General features: G+C 28.1%; 1 protein-coding gene across 1 annotated transcript in view; it reads right to left on the bottom strand.

Moving 5' to 3' along the window:
* LOC113553683 (FERM and PDZ domain-containing protein 4) overlaps positions 1-19,057 on the bottom strand; it is a 92,990-nt gene that overhangs the window by 26,384 nt on the left and 47,549 nt on the right. Inside the window, 1 exon segment of the mRNA XM_026957150.1 lies at positions 6,772-6,915. Coding sequence (XP_026812951.1) covers positions 6,772-6,915 — 144 coding nt within the window.

Here is a 19,057-nt window from a genome sequence, read left to right as displayed (position 1 = left end):
CATTAGCCATTGCTCCTATGTAAAATTTTTAAAATAAGTAACTAATTTGAATTAATCCATACTATTATTTGTTTTTACTGAATATTGTAATGGTTTAGGCAATTATAAGTTTGTGTCTAATAAATTATTGAATTAAGTAAATATTTTATTTGTTTAAAATTTTTATCTATAACGTGAACAATTAAAAAATATATAATTAATTTCTAATTTTAGTAACGTTTATCGATTTATATAAAAATGTTTTTAATTTGACGCAATGACGTAGGTATAGATAATATTTATCAAATTAATTGAAAAAACTAAATAATCACAATGGACATTAATCTAATAAGTTATAAAGTTCATTAATGAACTGACTTATTAGTTAAGTTTAAAAGCTTAAAAAGCCTCTAAAAATTATCTCCTCTCTGTTTATACTTTTATACACAATAAGTAAAAGGTAAATTTTATATTTTATCTCCCCCCAAAAAAAAAAATCAATACAAAGCTAGTTGGTATGAAACGCATTATATAAGGACAAAGACACTTGATAGTATTTTTATTTTCACTTGTAGACTCATATTGCAAGAGAAATTGTACTGCTATGGTCTTGAATACCTTCGCGCAACTTAGAAGTGCAGAAAATCATACAGATAAAATGTTTATACAGACATTAAATTTTAGATTCCGAGTACTATAGCGGAACTAGGAAATCGTTAGGGAATTACTATAGATAAAAAAAAAAAAAAACGGAGCGTCGAGATAGAAATAGAGTTAATGATTATTACGATAAAAGACATTGCGAAGACAATGGCTGAAACTCACTGTACGGTAAATAATAATATGTTACCAATATAATTATTATTTAAATTAATGAATATGGTTCTAATATTATTTTTAATTTTAACGTGTCGCAAAACTCTCCAAGAGTTCAAAACGTTTGTGTTAATAACATATGTATATATTTTGTCAGTAGGTACTTTTTTTTAAATCAAAATTAATGCATAATGGCACTACATTTTTCATTTTATTTAACAGATTGTTTTTTGTTGTTCTTGTTTTGAGCGTTACTCGTGACATTATGTCAAGTGTCTTGCATAAAAAAAAAAAACGTAAATTCTAATACGACGAGTGTGGTTTTGTATATTTAAAAAGGTAGAACAGTGTAGACGCGCCACGAATGTATTCTAAATCGAAATTCTTGTGGAAACTAAAGTCATTACTCTCCAGTGAGAAAATGTCGATGTATACACATATATAATATAATATACACATACAAATACATTTATTATATAGGTATAGGCGGTAACGCGCAGTTGAGATATATGTACGTTGTAGATAAAGCCGAACAAATGTATTCGGAACCTTTGAGACTTTTACAAACCATTACCGTGTACCGACGTTCTTCCATTTGAAAAATATAAATTATTTACGTTTAACATGAACAATAATATTCTCCGATGCGCATATATATATACACGACGACATACACCGGATACGTGTGTTTTAACCATGAATACTTCTATTCGCCTACCTAAATATATATATATATATATAGTGCACACCGGACAACAAATAACGTATGTATAAAATACCTCATTTACCCAGCGTGGAGTAGGTATACCTTGCCTAAATACGTCGCGGACGCGAATTTGAATGCGTCGGCGGTCGTGGCGGATGGTTGAGCGAAGGGCTGCAAACGCATCGTCCCCCCCTCCCCCGCAGCACAGTAGATTGCGTCGACGACATTTTTTTCGAAATTAATATTTATGTTTGACTCGCGCCTAAACACATCAATAACGAATGAAAACGACCAATTGATTATTACACACACACATACACAGCACAATATGTCCAACAGTAGTTTAGTGTTTAGGTTTAATCGGAAACGATTTACAACAGCCCCCGTCCCCCCGTCCATTAAATGTTAATGCGTTATGTAATTTAGATATGTGCGCCGAAATTATTTATACGTCGCTTACTTATCACGGTAGATTATAATACCGTAATACAGTAGGTAATGTAATAATTATTATATGGCTTGCGTATTTACGAGAGCCCGTCGGCCGCCCGCAATCACTCCGCCTCGACACCCTGCAGTGGAAATCCCATAAAATATACACGAGAATATTTTTCAAATATTGTTTGTACAGTATATTATAACATTTCTGTGCGCACAATATAATATACACCGTATACAGCACTACAGTAATAACCGTCAGTGCTATACAATATACGTTTATTGTTATTTGTATTATGCGAAAATCGCACAATCTGCATTACTTTACTTAGGATATTATTATATGCTTACACAAAGCAGGTATATTACCTCGATGAAAATGTCTGCACAAAATATCTACGTTTTAAATTTAATTAGACTATAATTCTATATTAATAGGTACTTTACATGCGTTTTGCTTGTTTAATTTATTATAGAGTTTTATTGAAATTAAAATTAAAGTGAAACACGTATTAAAATATGACTATCTGTAATACATATAACTTACCGCGTAAGACATAATAGTTTTCAATTTTTGAACGAATCATATTTTGATTTTATAATCATACCTGGTTATATAATATATTCTGTTATCTATATTATATTTAGGTAACAGCAGTTCTAATTAAGTATTTATTTCACTTTAGTAAATTAAATAAGTTGAATATAAACTCGTTTATGTGAATTTCAAAGTTAAATAAACATTGTATATTGTTTATTAATGAATTTCACGTTTAATAACATTTTATCCTGTAGGTACATCAAGTCAATAATTTTGTTATTTGCAGAAAATGTGTACGTATGTTTGTGTGTTTTACTTTATACATTTTTAAACAGCAATTACACGATTTTGGAATGTGTCTGACTGTCCGAGACATAAGTGTATGAATAATACAATTTAGGTGTTTATATAAAATATATATAAGACAATAAACCCAAAATCTTGTTTTATGGAATTTGTACACACTCCGTCATCCGATTTTTTCGTTTTTTTTTTCGTTTTTTATAAGACTATTCGAAGATAGTATAGAAAATGTATACATAATATTTATTTATTATACTTTTTCAGTTTAATCCATTCATTACACGCCTTAATGTTTAAGAGATTTGAAGATATAACATTAATATAAAGAACACATCGTGGAATAGAACGCACTCAAATCCTTTTGTTTCGAGTCTTATATACGTTTCCATGAAAATGATAACAATAATAATAATAATAAGAGAGAGTCTTTGCTGCACAGTATGTACTATATGTATGGCGTTTTTGTGCAGACCGTCTCTATAAAATTTTATTACATCGACGAACGACTATGTACCTTTACACGAAATCAATCGTAATACGATATCATCTGTAATCTGTTCCATTCGTTTGGGGCGCCTACTAATACGATTACTCTACACGACTACACAAGAACACAATATAATATAATATAATAGTTATATGTGTGAAGATAATGTTATAGGTACGTTTCGCGGTTTTAGCGTGATTTTTCGACCGAGATTTCGGAGCAGCATACAATAATAATAAATAATGATAATATTAATTATAATATTGATACCCTATCCCTTTTATACTCCTCCACTCACGCTGCACCATTATAATAACCGCGTCGAAGTAGATTAATTTGGCGTTTATACATATTATATTTATGCTCTTCAATTATTTTCGGTACAACGTAAATAATAATTATTTGTTATAATATATATATATATATATATTATGACCATTTTATTCACTCGCGACTATGGTGACCCCTCGGGACGAATAGGATCGCGTGCATGTATATTATTATATTATTACGTTTTGTGTATATACATACGAGAGAAAGAGAAATAGAGAGTGAGAGAGAGAGAGAGAGAGAGAGAGAGAGAGAGAGAGTGAGAGAGAGAGAGAGTGTGTGGACGAATGTGTGGCAGATAATCGGGTATAGTGTGTAAGCACGGAACGACGCCGCGGAAAGCAAAAATATAAATCGGTCTTCGAGGATACTGTCAGAGGAGACGACTAGCGTGCTTCTTTCGCCAGAAACGTCTGCAGCGTTGAGATAATGAAAGTAGGTAGGTAGACAGGTAGTAAGGTAGGTCGAAATATAATAATATACTCGTGTATTTTAGACATTTGTGCGTGCGTGTGAGTATAAGTTATAGAGGGGGTGATGACGGCTGTCGTAGTGGGGTGTGGGGTGACAAATCGAGTCGAGAGGAAAACCCGAGAAAAACGCGGAAACACGCGACCTTTATGGAAAAATTATGTTCTGCTTTCGATATGATAAAAAATAAAAATAAATAAACCATATAGGTACTTGACGTACGTTTAAGATGTGATGTGATGGAGCCCGATCCGTGTATTATATTATATAGTACCTATAAATATATGTATATACGCTCATCCGTCGTACATATAAATCGCTATTTAGACCTCATTCTTTATTTTTATATATTTTTTTTTGTTAAGTCAATTATATATACATACATACATATACACGCGAGCGAGCATGCGGTAAATGTATGGTACGGACGGTAAACGACAATATTCGTGATTGTATTATGAAGTGAAATGTCCATAAAAAACATGTGTATTATAGACCAAGCTATATACACCTCGCATATACAACAGAACTGTATTTATATTTTATACTACACATATACTCACGCACACACACACGAATACCTTATAGGTATTTTGTCGTTGTTGGAAATAGTCGGATGGATTATTCAATGTATAAAACTCGTGTGCATACGTACCGAACGCATAAATATGTTGTATGCCGCGTAGATGAGGTAAATATAATGCATACGGCTATACGAAGGGACTAGAAAACGCATTAGGACCGAGATGACTGGTTATTTGTACGCGAAGGGCGATAGAGGAAAATCGTGTGCCGGCGGGAAATCCGAAGATGAATCGTCTCGTCGCCGAGACCGTTTCGAGTAAAAAAAAAAAAAAGCCCAGGGAACTAATTCTGCCATGTAGTAAGGTGCCAAGTTTATCTCGTCACTGTAATGGATGTGTGAAATTTGAATCCAATGATAAACAATTGTATATGAAACAACAGTCCAAAACTATGGAAGCGGATGGGTTACAATCTATTCCCAAGGATAGTTTATATTATTATTAGTGTTTTATTGATTTGGTACGCTGAACCAATTGTTGCCATACTATCGATTATAACTTAAAAGTTAATAAACAACTTTGTCCATAGAATGGTGTGAATAAGGATAAAATATCTTGAAATTAGGTTTACTAAATATTTGAACATACCTATCAATGTATATAAAAAATTGTAATAATATAGAAGGAATAGTGGAAACTATTGGAAACTGGAATGTTTTAACTGTTTCAAGTAACTACGATTAAAATATTTTGGATAATAACAAATATCTAAAATAGTTTGAGAATAAATCGCTATTATTCATTTAAATAACTAATTTTATAATAAGTTAAACACCAAAATCGCTTACATACAAATACACTTGAAGATTTATAATATTTTTACAGAAAATACTATTATAAATATTTGACGTAAATTTCACAATTAATAATATATTCAAAATAATAATTTTAAAAATAAAGATAATTTTAATACATAAAATGTATTCTTGTTCAACGTTTAGTATATAATAGTGTATATACCTACGATATTCATAGGCGCAACTAGGGTCAAAAATCTGAGGGGGCTAAAAATATTTACAAGTCTCATGTTTAATCTAAAAATGTTCTACCCCTCATAATCACCTAGCAATGGTTTATATAGGAGATTTTTAAAGAGGAATGTGGCAAAAGCCCAACATATTAAATTGTTTGTAAATAAGGTAGGTAGGCATGTTTTCACAATACAGTTTTAAGTATAACCTGGTTATTCAGTAAAAATAAGTTATGCATACTTATTCATAATAAATATATATTAAAATCAAGATGTCATAACATTCATAACCTCCTAACACTTCTTTTTTACATGCTACTGTCTAATCAATAAAAATAGAGAACTTAAAAAAATAATACACCTATTTATTAATAAAAAGTATTGTTTATCATGAATAATAATGTTTTTAAACAAAATTATATTAAATAAAAAAGTATGCAGTAAAAAAGTAAAAAAAATTATTTTATCATATACCTATTATAATAAATTACATAAGTACTTAACTCATTACACATAACATAATGTTAGTATTATTATTTTATATTAAAGTAATACGCCTATCCTTTTTTGAAAATTTATCAACAATAACCTGAATGTCAATTATATTAGTAATGTATCTTTCTATACAAAAAATAGATAAATAACTAAATCTTTCTTGTCTCATACTACTTCTTAACCAATTTGTTATACGCCTCATTGAGGAAAATGAGCGTTTGCATGTAGTTGAACTTACAGGTATTGTTACTGCAATTTGTAACAGCTTATATAAATTTGGATAGATATGGTTTTCAACAACTATTTTTTAAATCATTAAAATCAAAATCATTTTTTTAGACTTTAAAAGAATTATGTGCAACTACCATTTCAGACCTTGAACTGTCGATTTCCTATTGGAAATTATAACTGATAAGCTGCAATAGAGTTGTTATATAATATAAAAGTCAATATTTAAATTATTTTGTTAGTTGTAATTAAATGGTTTCAATAATTTTAATAAGCTTCAAGTAAAATCGTTTAAAAACTGGGGGGCTATGGATAAAACTGGGGGAGCTTAGCTCCCCCAAGCCCCCCCCTAATTGCGCCTACGACAATATTCATATATCAATTAATTATTTAACAATAATAATATAATATAAATTGACTTACCTGACTATAACGGGCTTTTCACTGCCAGCTACGAATCCAAACCCTAGTTCGGAATGTCTTTTTAAAGTAACCAGTCTAGGTTTTGGGCTCTCTTCCACCAAATCATTTCTGGGATCTTCGTAACTGGTGGTTTTTGTGATATGGCTAATAAATAAAAAAAAATGGAATTTATTAGTGCAATAGTAAAAGTCTATAATATTATGTTATTATTTAGTTTTATGGATAAAAAATTGATAAAATGGTAAATTAGAAAGGTCACGGTATCTAATGAATTAATCGATAATAATTATTAACACAATAAATATATTATTATTACATATTATATTATGTACAAATTTACATTCGTTTGAGATATTAAACATAAAATTATAACGCTCACATCAGATATTTTAGATTCATATTTGATTTTGCATATTGCAGTTCTAAATATACAACACATCAACATAACTGCTAGTCATAAATAATAATTCTAATATATATTAATGAGCTATTAATGAAAGATAAATATTTTTCATTTATATTTAAATTTCAAACGTAGCTTTTTTATTAAAAAAAATGATAAGTACCAAAAGGAAAAATTACAACTTTATAGTTTTAATGACTTTTTAGTTGTTGTAGAATATAAAACTTCAATAAAAACTAAGAAAAAAACACCGATTTTATAATAAAAAATGTATTTTAATATCAATGGTAAAAATAAGTGAAATGGAAAATAATAATATTTAATTTCAAAATCATACATAAATAATATTATAATTTAACTATTTAGATTGGTTTTGGATAACTTAACTAAATGGATATATAATTTAAGTAAAATTTAATTTGAAGTGATGGAATAAATTTAAAAAAATATAATTGTAAATTCAAGTATTATAAAAGTTATAAATGATCGAGGAAAAATAAAATTACTATTCATATAAATATTTTAACAGTTTTATAAGCATATATAATTATATTATACAAGCGAGATATTTAACGTGCTACTATCCCATATTTTTCTTAGTCGTCAATATTAATGTATTAACTGTTATAGTATTCTTAAATATATTAATACAATAATATTGTACAAAAAATTGCCAAAATTACTTAAAAGCATTGCGGAAATTATTGTTGCAATAATATTTTAGGGAAAAATCTGTCGGAGAAAAGAATGATTTAATATGTTTTACTTAAATTTATTTGACGATATGAGCGACGAAAATAGTTCAAGAATAATACAGAAAAATATCAAAAAATGAAAAAGAATGATAGTTATGTACAAATCATTTTGTAAGTGTTAGCTGGGACTCGGGAGTGCACAATAATAGAATCAAGATTTTTGTGTAAAAGCCTCTAGTCTAAGAAAAATGTACCCGATTTTTCTTAAACATTTTCCACACATTTTGAGCATTATTTCAAATGCTACGAAAGTCGCAAGTACTTTATTTTGTAACTCTTTGAATGTCTATAACGTCATACAACTATTGCAGTGCAAGCGCGTTACACTGCTACACTACCTGTAAAAGATAAATGGTTTTATTGTTCTGTTTTATTAAGGTTTTATTGTGTTACTTGTAAATTAATGAATATATTAGTTATGAGTGCCATGACTTATGAACAATTGTTCGTCTTGAAGTAGTTTTTATTTAAAATTTAAAATTTAAAATTACATTATAATATAGTATGATTTTTTTTTAGTATATTTCATAATACGTCGTTTTGATATTATACTGTTAAAGTAATTTATTTTACTATATTAGTATGATGGTAAGTTGATTTAGTTTTACTTTTAATATGGTACTGTTATAATAATATATATTTATGCCATATGATATTATTTGTTTTACTTTTGAGTCAATATCGCATTACCGTATAATGATATGAATAGGTTCATATTGTATAAATAGGTATCTAAGTGCCAAAGTATCAACTAAATAAGATTTTCTACCAATAATCACCACTAAAGTTGAAAATAAAAGCATTTTTACTGCCCCAAAAGACGATGACAGACAGAAAAATAAACACATTGTAAAATCAATACATTTGCCGTTTTTCTCAGAATCTAAAATGTTTTTTACAATTATTCTTTAAAAAACTTTGTACAACTATAGATCAGTTTATTTAATTTTAAAACCGCAAATTCAAAATCTAAACTATACTTCAAGAGATGAGGTGAATAATAAGTGGGAATACCCTTATCCAAACTAGAAAAACTTTCTGAATCAAAACGCCTTAATAATATTAAAACTAAATTATGATTACAATGTAATAACTAATAATATGATGTTATAATATGAATATACAATTATGTACAAACTATTATATATATTAGTCGAGATTTTCGATAAAGTATATTTAGAATGTTTAATTAATTCAGAGTGATTTTTTTCCAAGTAATATTTTTATTTATTTTTTTAAATAAAGAATAAAATACATCTCAGTAAACATAAAATTATTCAATAATTCCCGTCCGTAATGCAGCGTATAGAAATTAATCCAATAACGGTTAAATAATGAAGCGCGATGAAACCAGTCAACCTAACCAACTAACCCATATATATGTATATAATATATATAGAACTTATAAGTATAAAGTAGATATATCTATTCTGAATTTAATGATTCCACGCAACGATACTTGAAACGAAGTGAATTCGATTTGGTAATTATTTTTTTTTTTGACACATTCATCTTGGTATATACATTTACAATCGTGTCTTAGCATCTATTCAGCGTCTATAATATTCTTAATCCACAGCTGTCTACACTCTACACAATAATAAATTATGTCCAAATAACAATAATAATAGTGTTGTATGGGATACCTTGCATTTGCGTGGGTATCTCAATTCAGGTCGTATAATACATCTCATTCCAATACTGAAAACGTGAAGGTACTAACTAGGTGCTTAGGTATACCTATTATATTATTATTTTAAATTTTAATGCAAGTGTCGAATTCTTATATGCTCATATTGTATGAATTGTGAACATTGGTCGTACCTCATGTAGAATCCGTTTTATAGTGCTGCTATAATTTTTATACCAAAAAATAAAAAGACAATGGATGATTTTAAATTATTTGAACATTTCTAATAACATTCTCGATATCAATACAATACTAATATTTGATACAATGGCCCTATATACCTACATTTTGTTATTTATTTACCTTTCATTATTAAACTACACAATGTGTGTAATTCGAGTTTTCCAGATTTATCTTTATCTCATATATTTAATAAACAATATAGTTATACTGTAGTAGTTTTAAATCATTGTAACACTATATATAATATATTAAATACGCGCATTAAACGTTTAAAACTGCTACTCTCAGCACAAACGTTTGATTGTATATTCCAATCTTATGGCTTGTGACGATGTAAATACTAACAAGTCAATAACAAAACCATTGTATTATCGAATAATTGGTAAGTTATTCAACAATTATAGTTAGTAGTTTCATTCGTTTATGTACGAAAATTCTCGATCCTTTGTCTTTCATTAAACTACGATAACTATTAACTAAACTAATTTCCGTAGAAAATATGTTTCATGTGTGGCTTTTACTATAAACAGTATATGGTTAAATATTATAAACTAATGATATCAATAATAGAATGTTGTATATAATATATTATAACTAAGTAGTTATACTATAACTAATTTCTACCTATAATAAAATCAATTCGTATCGATATTGTACAGTTAATTAAAAACTTTAATTGTATTTATTATTTATATACCTATATTTATATACGTCATTCATTTGGTGAATTTTTTGTTACAAGCTGAAGTTTTAAGTCAACATAATAATATATTATAATAAAGAAAATTATGTATTCAGTCAATTTAAAATTACCTATTTACAACATTATGAGTATTTAAAAATCATTTTTTAAGTTTGATCCTTTTAAATTAATATTAAGTCAAATATAATTATTGTTTACTATAGTTAATTCTATTAAATTATGTAGCTAATATAGTCAAATTTTCTTATCGGCTTTTATGTAAAATAATTATATATATTAATGAAAAATTTATATTTATTTATAATTTACATTTAAATATAGGTGATATAAAATTAAAAAACATGATAATATTCAAGATGATATAACGACCAGCTCATTTCCATTTTTTATTTTAAAGGTATCTATATATTATGTATAATTTTTGTAATTTTTAAATATACTTTAGTGTTTAGATTTAGACTTTCAAATACTTGGATAATGGATATATTTTGCATGGTAAGGAATGTTTTGTGTTGATATAAACTTATACTTAAAATCATTTTTTTAATTAAAGGTTTAAATTGATATTATTTAATTTTAATGACTGATATATTATGTATATAAATTTAAATTTTAACGAGTATATTTTAAATTGTCAGGCTTTATGTATTAAGGATATTGGTATATATGGTGATAAGTTTAGAGGCTTAAAGGTGTGATGGCTATACGATAATTTTAAAACTATACAATTATTAATACTAATATATTAGGATTTTATGTTTGCGAAAATTGTCTGAGCACAACGACAGTCGCATTCGTTAATAGTAAAATAGTATAAATTGTTATTTTACTATTACTGTTTATAAAAATAAAAATTATATAGTTTATATTCGTCTTATAAACGTTTTTATACATATTATTTATGTTGTTTTTATATCATTTTTTAGGTACATTGTATATATTTTGGTATAATACTGTAGTTATAAAAACATTTAAAAATTTAGATATTAAGTATACATATTAGTGTATTACATACGTAACTTGTATACTATATTATGTTTTTTTGACTGGCAAGAAAGGATAATTTAAGGAATTAAATTTATTTACACAAAACAGTTAATAATCGATTGGAGTGCTTGATTGTATCTACTAGAAAACGGCAATGAAAAAAATACAAATCTTTTCCATTAACCAAATATATTATATACGTATATAAAAGGTACTTCTAAACATAAAGTGATATGTTTTTACACGACTTATTTTGAAGATTAGTCGAAGAAAAGAAACATAGTTACTACCTACAAGTAATGAAATCGTTTATAACTAGACATATGATTTGAAGTTTTATTTAATAGAAAACTAGGTCGAAAGGAAATCGCATTTGATTTCCACGAACCATACACAAGGAATATTGTTAAGAAAAAGAGAGATACTTTTACTAACCCAAACTCGTTGGCGATCGGCTGCGTAAAACTTTCAGGTTCTTAAAGTTAACCACGCTTTGTCGAATTTAGCTTGAAAAAGTATAAAAGGTTTCAATTTCTCCAAGTTCAAATTTTTCAAAATTTAAGTTTCTTTTATATTTCAAATTGGCTGAAGAAAATATTTTAAAATTATATTTATAAAAAAAAGCTTCAATAGATTATTAATGAAAATAAATTGTTATTATAAATTGATACATTTGAAAGATTCCGGTTGAAGCGTTATATTTACGCGTCAAACTTTTCATAAAAAAATAAAATAAAATAAAGTCTTCCCGTAAAGTTTTTCTTATTTTATATTACTTAAGTTAAGAGCACAGTACAATGAGTATTTATACTCTTGGAAATCTTTTTGTATTACGGCATAAAGTTTTATAATTAAAAATGTAAAACATAAACATATTTTCTACTATACATATTCCGGTGATGCTAAGTATTTATATTTATTATTGTGATATTATAGAATCTAAGTAATAAGTCTAATTGTTTTGTTGCAAAGTTTAAATAACAATAATAATATTTAAAAATAATATACACATACATACGAGTATATATATGTACATTTATAATTTATAAATTCACGGTTGATGTTTAAATGTACGAGTTGAATTATGACTAGATGAATAACAATCTCTTTTACACTGAAAATGTATGTAAAACTATAAAAATTCGTCTTAAAGCGCCTTTCAAAATATTATACATATTATAACATACCATTTGAATTGTGCTGTAAAAATATACGCACACAATACACTGCAGCGGTAACGCGTGTACGTGTGGTACACTCAACATAATATTAGGTATGTAGTATATGTACCTACCTACTGTCGGTGGGCGACCTAGTTTTTGTTAATACAATTATAACCGTTGTATTATATACGAATACACATCATAAGAACAATGTATGGATGGATACCATTGTAAATATTTAACGAACAAAAACCAAAACAGTTGAAATCCCGATGGTGGTAACCGATGCGTGGGTAGCTCACGAACGAGAGATACAATTATTTGTCAGATCACCATTGTTTTTTTTTTTTTTTTTCATTTAAATAAACTTAAAAGCCGGTTCCCCAAGTCATATACGTATAGTACGTTCACGTATATGCAACAAAAATGCATTAATAATAAAAATTGCGCCTCTCCATATACATACGATGGCATAACAATAATTATATTATTAATATTTGTATTAACACACATAATAATATTATATGTATCGACGGACTTCCGCAGTTTCATGTACATTATTATCCATGCATTTTAACTTTTATCTGTTTTTTTTCTGACTGAGTTTCTGACCTGCGCACTTATTTTAATATATGTATCGTAATGCTGTCAATATGGTCACATCTCACATGTAATCATTAACACCTCTGAATAGTATATATTATGGTATTTTCTGCTTACCGATATCTTATCATTGCAAGTTTTATGTCATTAATAAAATTTAAATGTTCAATATACGGTATTTAAAACATAAATAATACTTAATCCCCCAATCAATGAAAATAGTTTGTGACCATTTATAAATATTATATTATAGTGATCAAATTTACTTGTCGTGGAAAATTAATTAATTAATTAATTGGCAATTATAATTAATAAATTAATAGGAAATTTAACCCGATCCGAAACTTCATAATATTATGCGAGTAAACATTAAATATGGTCGAATAGTACCTACAGTACAATAAATACAATACCTATCATGATAAAATAAATTATCTACATATCTTAATTCGTGGTATCTATATAATATAATGCTATAGCTGTGCAAGTGCAGTGGAACATCAATAACTCGAATACATTGATAAGTCGAAATGAATAATTATTCCCTACAGAAAACGTCGATGAATCGAAAAACAAATCATATGCTGGGAGATTCTTTTAACAGTAAATACTCATATTATTAGGTATCTCAAAAGAATTAACGTTAGTGAAAATAATTTTTTTGTAAAATTTAATTCATTACAGAATAACATTTTAGAAGGATAATTATATTATAATTTTTATAAATACAATTATTTAAGATTTTTAGTTTTTTTAATACCTAGCAATTATTTCATACTTCGAAAATGAATATTTTTTGTAAATTATGGATGTATCAAAATTGAATTTAGTACGTCTAGCCAATTATTCCTACATATTTAAAGTTAATAGTTGCATACATTTTGAGACAATGAGTGTTTATTTGTATAGTATTATTATGTACCTACATAATAGTGCGTGATAGTGTGTACAAAGTTTACACGCGTACAGACCGCACATGCAGGACTTTCACAAGCGAGAATATGTACCACCCATATAATAAAATTAACCGTTCTTAAAATTATTATTGTGAAGTTTTTACCAATCGTTTTTCGACAATATAAATACGACCATTCCAGTGTCCTGGTTTCCTGTCATACGCAAATCCCCGATTACCGTTAAATGTCATTTTGTTTAACATGCATAAATCCACACGCACCAAAGCAGTATAATTAGTGACGGATTTTATAATACATTTTGCATACTCGCGTCTGTTTGATATACATAAATACTAAAATACATAATATACGTGCAGTATGCGCACCGCAAAAGATTCGTCCATTTACAAAAGTGTATATAAATACACGAGTAAATTAAAAAAAAAAAGATATGATATTCCGACGGTGCCTTTATTTTTTTTTGAATAACTTCCGTTTCCAAATTTAAATTAAACCATTCCCGGTTTACCGTAGTCCCTTACAGTTTGTACGCGGGTCCACCACGCTCGTTTCTTTATAGATTATGCCGGTTGTTTTCGTATAATAATTTACGCGCACACATAAGGACCGAACCTGCAGAGAGAGATAAACAGAATGTGCACACGCTCGTGTGTGTAGTAAGTGTAGGCGAGAGAGTGAAAGAGCGAAACAGAACTCATTATAAAAAAAAAACCCTGTTCGTACCTATACGGTGCTGTGACAAAGTGGACGGAAAAATGTGCCCAGCTGCACGTGGCATCATGAATGTTTGATTACGGGAGGCGCACCGTATATACACACGGCGTATACATACACATTATGCGACTATATAATAATATTGTATAGCTGCCGTTGACTGTCGTAAGAAATTAATGAACGACTATGAAGCTCTATATATGTGTGCGCGTATATGTATATTATATATAAATTATAAATACATCATATATGTGTGACGCCATGGATATACATATACATATATATGCATGGGCAGGGGATGAAAAGAGGGCGACGAAAGTTTGGAGAGCGTGATGCTTTTTCTCTCTCATTTTTTACGGTCGACTATATTATTAGGTATATTATATATATATATATATATATAAATGATGTTATATTATACATAATATATAATAATAAAATACATTATTATGATATTCTTTGGTGCGTATAATATACACCATGCCACGACGACGGCCAAACTATAATCGATAGTTTACGACTTTGGAAAATATTAAGAAGGGGTTGATTTGTGGGGGAGAAGAAGAGGAGGGAGAAAAAAAATTGAAAAAATAACGCTGAACGATTCGATAGGCGATCATTAAAACTGATTAAAGCGCGCGGATTCATGCGCAAAGGTTCGACTAAAATATATTAGCTTTAATTTTTACAAAGTGCTACGAAAGGCGTAGAATTCTTAGGTTGGACGCACCCAAAATATTATAAATGTTTAAATTATGTGACATTCAGTAGAGCACTTAAATTGTAAATTAATAAACCGATTAACTAGGTGAGATACGCAATAGGTATTTATTGCCACGAAAAACTAGAGGGTGGTTCTTTCGCATTAGTCTTAGTTAAAATACTCTGAACATATTTTCTCTCGAGTACTATCGTATGTTAATATGTTTTTCATTTTTCTCCGTGGGTTAGCAAGTTTTGAAACCAAGCCGTCGTTCTACCCGAAACAGGCTATTTATGAAACAAAAATGACATCGCCGCACTTGGCTCAAATTTATTGGCATATTTTCAGCCATTTCGATTTCCAAACTATAGGCCAAAAGACAATGTTATCACACAACAATAAATTCGGTATATTTTGATATTTGTTTTAAACTATACAAAAATTAATACTACTTTATAAACCGTCTGACGTTTTTGGGAAAACCTTAGACCAAGAGTTCCTCATCCGTCTATAGCCAGTTGTTGGCCAAAGAACTTACAAACGATGACTTCTGATGACGGTGAGTTGAAGAGATGTTATGGCAACTCATCTAATCTCTCGGCCTGCGACAATTTTTACAAGGTATAAGGCGTGTGATAATATTATTACCTATACGTATAAAAACAAATATTCAGGTGTATAAATGACTGTATTTGATATTTTGATGTATTTTAATAAAATTATAATATAACATGTCAGAAGCCGATTATTTTTACTCGGCACTCGTCAACTCATTTTTTTTTCATAAATTTACATATGGAAAATCCAATTCAATTAGGATGAAAAATAAAGTTTGGCCACAAAAACAATAACCCATATGGTCCATTATATACGTATAGTGTGTATAACGGCTCGCCGTCACACGCGAAATACAAATTTATTATTTATTATACTCGTACACCTAGGTTAGGTATGTAATTTTACATTTGATTTTTTTTTTTAAATTATTTAATGAGGATCGTAATTTTTTCAGGCTGGCAAAAATCGTAAAAGCCTGTACATGTCACACCTATACTCATACCCGGCAATGTGCGTTATGCACGATAATGTATTATCGTTATAACGCCGAGTGTGTCACGTCGCCGTCGTTTCAATAAAAATATGCAATATATATGCGGGTGGCACGAGTAATCTAGTCCGATGTATTATTCGTCTGCGGCTGCAATATTGATGAATTAATAACGACGACGATGTTGATAATAATAATATAAATATAATCTATTTATCTGAGCGCCATAATTCATAGAATAATAATACAATGTCAAAGTAATAACAATAATTTGATTTTTATCAATCAGTTTTACTCGGTTTGAAACAATTGTATGTACTATGTAGTATGTACATATATACGTCTATATATAACCAATACCTATTTAATATTATAGCAAGGTTCAAGTAATCAAACAACACACATACATATGTGTCCTGAGTCCTGACTCACTTGACCCTTTTTTAAATAAGTTCAACAACAACGGCGGCGGTTACTATAAAAATATAATAATATATTATATAAACTTGATAATAATAAAACTTGTGTTTTATTTTTATTTGAATAGGTCGCACAAATATTATTTATGATTGTAAAACCAGTTTATTATACGTAATGTAGGTATTTATCAGACGCTAAATAAAATCAGCTATAAAATAATACACCAAAATAATAATTTTATTATTGTGAATTAAAAAAAAAAAGACCTTTCGTTTATAATGTAATGTTACGTAGGAAGAGCGCTCCATTTCCTATTATATGATGACCTCTATGCATACACGGTTATGAATCAAAAGCTAAAAGTATACCTATTATTTATATGAACGAAAAATACATATTTTTATAAAAAATAAATAGTGAATCATTTTTGTTGCAAATATAAAAATCATTATGGATTGAAATAAAATAATATCAGCGAACTTCTTAGGGTTAATTTTTCTATACAGTTATTTTAATAAAAAACTAAATTAAAATTTATCATATTTAATTCCACATGGGGCTCATTGACATTTAATAAATTCAGTTAAAAATACTCCTGCAATCACTTGACAGTCGTGTAGTAAATTATTTTTTTCGTTTTTTTTTTTTTTTTGCTGATTTATATTATGTATACCCCTCCCTCTGAACAAAAAATATATAATTTGTACTTTTTTATATTATTATTATACGAATCATATAATATAGTAGAGTCCATCCAGTTAAGGGCGTAAAGACAGAAGGGGAGGCAAACAGCTTGCTTGTCCATCACCTCACGCGTCAGTATAATATACCTATATAATGACAAGTATACAACAATGAACAAATACAAATTATAATAAAGATATTAAACGATAAAAATATTTAATAATTTATGTATATTATATATTTTTATTTCGCAGTAGGCTTTCAAAAATTAATTAATTAAATCAGAAAACATTGCCTATATAAAAAAAGTGCTATATGTAGAAGAAATGAGAATTATTTTAGTGTAACTAATTGATTCATTGATGTATAATAGCTGAATCGGCAGTTTTCTATACGAGTAAAAACCATACAATACAATATACACATAAGATTTGTTGTCTGGTGAATGGTGTTTGTACCGGCCGATAATATTAATATGTAAAATATACATTATACGGGCAATATACAAACATAGCACCCGTTACATATAATCAATACCAGTTTGTTGTTACAACAGTAAAATTAACCTGTTATTGAAGCATCAAATTGAGAAAAGATAAAAAAAATTATACGCCATTGTCATGTTTTATTTTAATATTTGAAATATCTTTATTGTCACCGTCGCATCTACTATAAAGACTGTAAAACACCAATGATATAAATAAATAAATATGTTTAAAACATATATTCACTAGTGTAGTTGAAAGATAATGTGAAGTATCGAGACCAGTATGAACACGAATCATGGTTCACTACGATATTTTTAGTTAATTTTTAAATTTTAAATGCTCAAATGAAATCAAGAATATAAAGATTCAAGTAATGATGTAATAAATTGAATAAAGATAATTGTGTATTAAAATATACAACGATTTTTTACACTATCTACATTATAAGCTAATAGCTATAACACAATCCGTAGTATTGCAGAAGATTTGTTTCAAACTTAAATGTAGGTTTGAACACTATTGCATAATGCATTGTCTATATACGTTACACAACTATTTATATACAACGCTTATGTAGGCGCATGTACGGAAATGACTTAATTTAATGCACCCTAAGCACATTATTACTAAACGAGCTTTGTCTATATTTCAATGACTTTGTAAAATATTCCGGAACTTGGTTGGTCACCCGGTGAATATAGTTTCAACGTTTTCGCAGATTTCTGTGTTTCAATATTGGCTACCGATCAGTTTGCAATATCACTGTTGTATAGTGTAATGATATTATTATGATTAGAAATTCTAGATTATTTCAATGTATTATTT

This window comes from Rhopalosiphum maidis, chromosome 2, assembly GCF_003676215.2.
Source record: "Rhopalosiphum maidis isolate BTI-1 chromosome 2, ASM367621v3, whole genome shotgun sequence".
NCBI lineage: Eukaryota > Metazoa > Arthropoda > Insecta > Hemiptera > Aphididae > Rhopalosiphum > Rhopalosiphum maidis.
This window is presented reverse-complemented; position numbering and strand designations above follow the sequence as displayed.